Source organism: Sceloporus undulatus, chromosome 5 (genome assembly GCF_019175285.1).
Source record: "Sceloporus undulatus isolate JIND9_A2432 ecotype Alabama chromosome 5, SceUnd_v1.1, whole genome shotgun sequence".
NCBI lineage: Eukaryota > Metazoa > Chordata > Lepidosauria > Squamata > Phrynosomatidae > Sceloporus > Sceloporus undulatus.
This window is the reverse complement of record NC_056526.1, coordinates 190,143,692-190,151,532: the sequence shown is the minus strand read 5'-3', so window position 1 is coordinate 190,151,532 and position 7,841 is coordinate 190,143,692. Positions and strand designations below refer to the sequence as shown.

The 7,841-nt window shown below is 44.9% G+C and overlaps 1 protein-coding gene across 1 annotated transcript in view; it reads right to left on the bottom strand.

The window, feature by feature from the left end:
- Positions 1-1,207: 1,207 nt before the first annotated feature.
- The window catches only part of PRADC1 (protease associated domain containing 1), a 12,471-nt gene continuing 5,837 nt past the window's right edge, over positions 1,208-7,841 (bottom strand). Inside the window, exons 3-5 of the mRNA XM_042466462.1 lie at positions 5,828-5,937; positions 4,023-4,190; positions 1,208-3,134 (exon numbers count right to left, since the gene is read on the bottom strand). Of these exons, the coding sequence (XP_042322396.1) occupies positions 3,014-3,134; positions 4,023-4,190; positions 5,828-5,937 (399 nt within the window). The 3' untranslated portion in view covers positions 1,208-3,013. The remainder of the gene's footprint in view (positions 3,135-4,022; positions 4,191-5,827; positions 5,938-7,841) is intronic.

The following is a 7,841-nucleotide window of genomic DNA, read 5'->3' as shown; positions in this document are numbered from 1 at the left end:
GAGTTGGAAGAGACCCTAAAGGCCATCCTGTCCAACCCCATTCTGCCATGCAGGAACTCACAATGAAAGCACTCCCAACAGATCTGTTGAAAGACCTCCAAAGGAGACCCCACTACACTCCCACTCCGAGGAAGGAGTGTGTTCCACTGTCAAACAGCTCTTACTGTCAAGAAGGTCCTCCTAATGTTGAGGTGGAATCTCTTTTCCTGGAGTTTGCATCCATTGCTCAATGTCCCATTCTTTGAAGCAGCAGAAGACAAGCTTGCTCCATCTTCAATATGACATCCTTCAAATATTTAAACGGCTATTGTATCACCTCTTAACCTTCTCTTCCCCAGGTTAAACATACCCAGCTCTCTAAGTCTCTTCTCATAGGGCTTTATGGTTTCCAGACCCTTCACCATTTTGGCCACCCTCCTCTGGATACGCTCCAGCTTCTTAATATCCATTTTGAACTGTGATGCTCAGAACTGGACACAATATTATCCAGGTAGGGCCAGACCAAAGCAGAATAGAATGACACTATTACTTCCCTTGATCTAGACACTATACTTGTATTGATACAGCTTAGAATTGCATTGACTTTTTTCGCTGCTGTATCACACTGTTGACTTGTGCTCAGCTTCTGGTCTACTAAGACTCCTAGATCCTGCTTTTCGTGTACTGTGTCAGGCCAGGTGTCTTCCATCCTATATGCATTTCATTTTGTTCTGCCTAAGTGAAGTACCTTACATTTCTCTGTGTTGAAATTCATTTTGTTAGTTTTGGCCCAGCATTCTCATCTATTCAGGTCATTTTGAATTTTGATCCTGTCCTCTGGGATGTTAGCTACTCCTCCTTATTTGGTGTCATCTGCAAATTTGATAAACATGCCCCCAATTCCTTGATCCAAGTCATTGATAAAGATGTTGAATAGCACTGGGCCCAGGACAGAGCCCCACTGGACACCCCACTGGTCACTTCTCTCCAGGATGAAGAAGAGGAGCACCGTTTTGGGAATATCTTAGCAATATTTGCTAGGGAGCTCTAGTGTAGTTCAGGAGAGTGGGAAGGTGGAAAGGGCAGTAAGTGGTAAGCCTGGTATTTCTTTTGATGGCCAAACACTGAACTTTGGGTGCATTTTGCAAAGACCTGAAAAATCAGAGATGCTCCAGAGCAGCCTGGACAGCGTTCATCTTTGAATATGAAGAAAGCATAAAGACGGGAATAGAGATAGATATTTAATGTTCAGCAGTTCACAAAAATCATCCAATACCTGAAAGAGTTGACTTCCTCAGTTTTGGACAGGGTCATGGGTAAAAAAACCTATGTCTGTGACTTCACATGTTGTAACTGCCTTCCACTACGTGGTACCCTCTAGATTGTTTTGACTATAACCCCCATTATCCCCAGCCAGAAAGCTCTTTGGCTGGGACTATGGGAGTTGGAGCTGGAACCGATCAGAAAAGCATAGCTATGTACCAAGAGTCGGCAGGCTTCGAATATATTTAATAAGTCATCTGCACTGAGGAAATAATGCAGTTTGACAGTACTTTAACTGCCATAGTGCTATCCAATAGAATCTTGGGATTTGTAGTTTTGTGAGGCACCAGCACTCTGGCAGAGAAGGCTAAAGGCCTTGTAAAATTGCAAATCCCAGGATTTCATAGGAGGGAGCTACAGCATGTAAAGTGATGTCGAACAGCATAATTTCTTCAGTGTAGATGCACCCACAGAAGGTTAACAATGTTGGTTTGTTTCAGGGTGAGCAGCAACAAGCAAGGATGGCTCCACCATCGCAGATCAGAACAGAAAAGGAGCCACGCTGGGCATCTCATGATGCTTTCGTTCAGGGACAAAGCTTGTGAGAGGTGGGAGAGCCTGGTTTTCTGAATGCCCAGGAGCTCAGCCATAAAACCCACTGGGTTGTCCTTGGGCAAAGCACACGCTCTCAGCTTCAGGAGGAGGCAATGGCAAACCAGCCCTGAACAAATCTTGCCATGAAAGCCCCATGATAGATCCGCCTTAGGGTCGCCATAAGTCTGAAATGACCTGAACGCACACAACAAAGGAAAAAGGAACAAGTTTCCTTTTTCAAACATACAACCTATTTACTGCCTTGAGATGGGAGATAATAGCCAAAGCCAGCAAATTTCACAACTGTGTGGGTTGTGCAGTTGGCAACAGAACTTTAGCAATGGCGAGCCATTTCCTCATCTGGTCCAGCAATGACAACGTTCACCTGAGACCAGCCAGTGCCAATGAGAGTTGTGTGTCTGCTGTGCGCCTTCCAAGTAGTTTCCGACTTATGGCAACCGTAAGGTGAACCTATCATGGAGTTTTCTTGGCAAGATGTGTTTAGAGGAGCCTTGCCACTGCCTTCCTGTGAGGTTGAGGGCATGTGATTTACCTAAGATCATGAAGTGGGTTTCATGTCCAAGCAAGAATCGAACCCTGGTCTCCATAATCCAACACAAACCACTACACCACGCTGGCTCGCTGGTTGCAAGCAAGTCCTTTTCATCTGGAAAAGAAAAAGGATCCCCAAAAGGACCCATCCCCCTTGATCTCATATGATTTGGGCTGCTAAGGAGGTCCAGGTCCTGGGATGAGAGACCACCAGCTGGGGAAAACATGGCTGTGTTTCTACCTGAAATCATAACCAGTCAGAATCGGTAATAACTCGACTAGAGGCACCAAGGGTCTGATTCATAATAAACCAGCTTTTTAGGCTCTTCTTATGGTGGGGAAGATCAGGAGTTTCCAGCAATGGCTAGGAGAAAATCCTATCTAAAACCCTGAAAAGTTATTGCTGCTGGACAAGAGTTGACAACACTGGGCCAGGTGGACCAAGACAGGTCTCTCTTCCTAAGTATGGCTCCGGAGGCTTTGAGGAGATTCAATCAGTCATGAGCCGCTAGTCTATGCTCCTTTCGCAGGTTGCTCACAAGACATTGGAGTCTCTGCTGTTCCAGCCCAGCTCTGCTCTTTGGTTTCTCCTTGATGTGGCCACCAGCATCCTTGGCCACGTGTGCTACCAAAAAGTCCACGGAGGCTGCATGAGCTCGTACGTCGGGATGCTGGTGACGTTGACGGGGATGGAGATGACCGCCCATGGGAGGCCGTGCTGCTCCAAGGATCGCCGGATCATGTACCTACAAATGGGAATCGGGGATGGGAATTAATGGTTTTTTAAAAAATAACTTTTTATAACAGTCCCCTTGGGCAAGTCGCACAATCTCAGCCTCAGAAGCAGAAAACATGCAGGGGTAGCTGTGTTGGGCATTTAATAAATGCAAACAAAAATCTATCAGTGATACCTTTATTGGCCAACTGAAATGCACAATATACTTGTTGCAAGCTTTTGAAGCTCCATGGGCTTCTTCATCAGGCAAAGTTTGTAACATCTTGCCTAACGAAGAAGCCCATGAAGCTTCAAAAACTTGCAGCAAGTATACTGTGCCTCAGAAGCAGGTGGTGACAAACCCCTTCTGCATAAATCTTGCCAAGAAAAGTCTATATCCTTTTTAGTGCCAGCATGCTCTCATGTTTGAATGTTGGACTACGACTCAAGACTAGGGTTTGAATCCCCACTCAGCCATTGAAATCCACTGGGTGTCTTTGGACAAGTCACACTCTCTTTGTGGGTTCCTGCATGGCAGTATGAGGTTGGACTGGACAGCCCTTGTGGTCTCTTCCAGCTCTGTGATTCCATGATTCTATGACTTCCCGTTAAAGCAGGGGTGGGAAAAGTTAAGTACACTGGCTGCTTGTTTTGCTGGTCCTTGGGACATCTTGGTGCCCTGTTTTTAAAATATCACAGCATTTGGAGTCCCATTTTTAGAAGCATTTTTGAGGGGTGAAAGAGTTGCATGGGGTGCAGCCCCCCAATATCCCAAGGAAGGCCAGTGTGGTTCCCACAATCCTTGGAGGTTGACTACTGCTGCCATCAATTAATTCATTACTGTGTGAAGGTTGGAACCCAGAACTTCTGAGCTCACCTTCTTGGGCTCATCTCATGGTACAGACCCTAGACCACTTACCCATCTCTCCCAAGAAGGAAGAGGGCAGGGATGTCCGCTGTCCGCTGGGTGCTGTCCTGGATCATCTCGACATAAGAGCTGTCGTTGTCATAGGCGTTGTCTGCAATGATCACCGCACGGCCTCCATGCTCTTGGACAATGCGGGTCTTGGATAGGAATGAGCAGCCCCTGGGGGAAAGATGGTGGGAGTGTTGAAACTTAGACCGATATGAATGACCATTAGGCCTATGGACACCAAGGCTATGGGCATTTGAATTGAACGAAGGTACAGCACACTGACACTTCCACCCCTCTCTCATCTCGGATGCAAGGAGGAATTGCAACAGGAATCCTGCTTTTGACCGTTGCAGTCAGATATTGCTGGAAATTTGGAGGCGGAGGGATGTCAGGAATGTGCATTGATCAACAGGAGAATGGACAATTGATGTTTTAATATTGTAATTGTTTAATTCTATTTTAATTGACACTTTCGCAGGTTTTTATTGCTATCGTGCTTTTAGACGGTAAGCCACTTTGCATCCCAATTTGGGGTAGTAAAGCGGGGTACAAATAAAAACTGAACCACCAATGTGGCGTAGTGGTTTAGTGTTGGACTATGGCTCTGGAGACCAGGGTTCGTATCCCAGCTCAGCCATGAAAACCCATTGAGTGACCTTGGGCAAGTTATACTCTCTCAGCCTCAGGTGGTGGCAGTGGCAAACCCCCTCTGAACCAATTTTGCCAAGAAAACCCCATGATAGGGTTGCCTTCGGGTCACCATAAATCAGGTACGATAATAATAATCTGTCACTCGCAGAAGCTGCTGCCTGGTACAACAGAATTGGAGAGGTCAGGCCAAGTAGTTAAGTAGCTTACCTAGGATCTCAGCTAACGTTGTTGCCTGTAAAATAGCAGCGATGGGAAGCTCCTGTATCGCTGGGGTGGTGAATGTGCTCCAGGGTTTAGCTTGAACCTTGAAACTACAAGTGTCTTTCCATATCCATGGATTTTTTAGCCACAGATTCAACCATCCACAGCTGGAAAATGGCCCTCCATTTTCACAGGGGATCTGTTCTGGATGCCCCTAGGAAAATGGAGACTCACCTATATTCAAGCCCTGTATTTTAAGCATTTTTATCTTTTAAAGTATTTGATATTTTAGCATTGAATTTGTTTTAATTATTGTAGTAATTTAATCCTATTTTAACCTTATTGTTTTTATATCTTTTTAACTGCATGTTTTTAATGTTGTAAGCCACCTTGAGTCCCAGTCTGGGAGAAGGGTGGGATATATATATATATATATATATATATATATATATATATATATGAATTGGGTGTGTGCCCACGAACGTTCATGGGACGTGTACCACGTGCCCCAAGGGCATGCCCCATTGAAAGTAACAGAGGTTACCCCTCTGTGAATATTCAAGACTGCAGACCTCAAGTCCGCAAGAAAGTGACTGTACATATAAATTCCAAAAAGAAAATCTTGATTCAGCCCTTTTATATAAAGTACATCATTTTACTCTGCCATTCCATATAATGGGACTTGTGCATCCCTGGATTTTGATATCCACAGAGAGACCCGGAACCAAACCCCAGCGGACACCAAAGGCCCACTGTACTATCCAAGCTACTTGGGCTTATCTCCAAAATTGGTTCAGCATCTGGGATAGCTCCTTTAAATAAACATCAGGCTAAAATCCAGAGAGGAGTCACTGCCCCACCAACAATGGAAACCAGCAACCTCCATCGTTTCGCTCCAACTTCTTTTCCATGTGTAGCGGCACCAGCAAAAGAGCTTGGTGTGCAAAGAAACTCACCCGCGCTCCACCAAGGCGATCTGGCCATCTATGAAGACACCATTGTTTAGCACTCCACAAGCCTCTGGAGGGTCTGCTGGAACCAGGTAGATTTGCTCATACCTTGTGTTCTTCAACAGGGGAAAGAGAAGTACAAAAAGGTGAAACCACAGGCTGTAGAACATAACGAGAAAACACAGACTCTCCTTTTCTTTCCCCTTCCCGTCCCTGGCATTCTGTATACACACACACAAAAAAACCCTTCTCCAATTTGGAGTTGGACTGCAATGCCCATCATCCCCAGCCAACATAGGACTACACTGATGGGAGATGAAAGGTTGGAGGTAGGCTGCACTAGAAACTATGGCCTTTGTCTGGTTAAGGGAAAAACACAATCACACAAATAGTTTTTTGTGCGGTTTTCAGGCTATGTGGCCATGATTTAGAAGAGTTTTCTTCCTGATGTTTCACCAGCATCTGTGGCTGGCATCTTCAGAGATGCTGGTGAAACATCAGGAAGAAAACTCTTCTAGAACATGGCCACATAGCCCGAAAAAACTATGGATGCCAGCCATGAAAGCCTTCAACTCCACAATCACACAAGTTTTACAGCACAATCCTTGGTTGCTGCATTGGCCATAAAACAAGCAATCAAAAACATCCAAACTCCATCTCTTGGTCCCTTATCTGAAATGCTTAGGTCGGAAGTGTTTTGGATTTCAGCGTTCTTCAGATTTTGGAATAACTGCATATGTGTCATGAGATCTTTGGGAGATGGGATCCAAGTCTAAACATGGAATTCATTTATGTTTTGTATACATTTTATATGCATAGCCTGAAGGTAATTTTATGTGTGATATTTTTAATAATTTTGTGCATGAAGCAAAGTTTCTGTACGCTGAACTGTCAGAAAGCAAAGGTGCCATGATCTCAGCCACTCATAGAAAACGTTTTGGCATTTGGCTTATTTGTCATTTCGGAATTCCAGATAAGGGAGTCTCAATACCACTAATGGGTCAACCAAAAGATATAAAATACATTACTCTAGGTTTGAAATAGAGTCAATGTGGTGTAGTGGTTTTTATGTTGGACTAGGACTCTGGGAGTCCTATATGGCCAACACAACCACCCTTGGATATGATTACCAAGTTCTGCGAACGCTACAGCAATAAGGAGTTGCAATGTCCAGGCAATGGGAGCTGCAATGTCCAGTTGCAAGGAACATTGTGGCTGGGAGTTGCAATGTCTAGGCTAACTTGTGAAGTAGAAGGCTTTCATGTCAGCATCCATAGGTTTTTTGTGGGTTTTTTAAGGCTATGTGGCCATATTCCAGAAGAATTTATTCCTGATGTTTCGCCAGCATCTGTGGCTGGCATCTTCAGAGAAACTGTGTAGAAAGAGGGTAAGGAGGCTCATTACAATCCGTTACTCATTGCAATCTGAAGATATCAGCCACAGGTGCCGGCGAAACATCAAGAATAACCTCTTCTATAACATGGCCACATAGCCCAAAAAAACCAGGAAAAAAAAATCTAGGGTGACTGTCGAATGGTCAATGATGGGCACGTCACTTTGTCCTGGTGTGTTTCCCCTTCATGGTTCAAATCCTGCTCACAGTGACTCCGGCATCCCACTCTGTTGGTGAGGATTTATGCGATGAGTAATGTTTGTGATACCGCAGAGAGAAGCAGATGGAAGGAACACACTTAGAACAGAGGGGAAAACCTTCATCTTCGCATGTCAAGCATCCTGAACAAAAATAATTCCTGAGTTGGCAGGAGTCAGAAAACTGAGAAGTGTGCGGGGGAGACGTCTTCTGTGTCCTGTGCATAGGAACGTCAGAGGGGGAAATAGCTAAGTATCCCTTATAGAGCCCTTAAAGATTCCTAAAAGGCTGCATCCCCTTTGGGGTTTTTTTTAGGGGGGGGGGTTATGATACCAAAAAGAAGACCCAGGCTGCCTGCACACTGGAAAAATTATCTAGTTTGACACCACTTTCACTGCCATGGCTCCACGCTATGGAATTCTGGGAGTG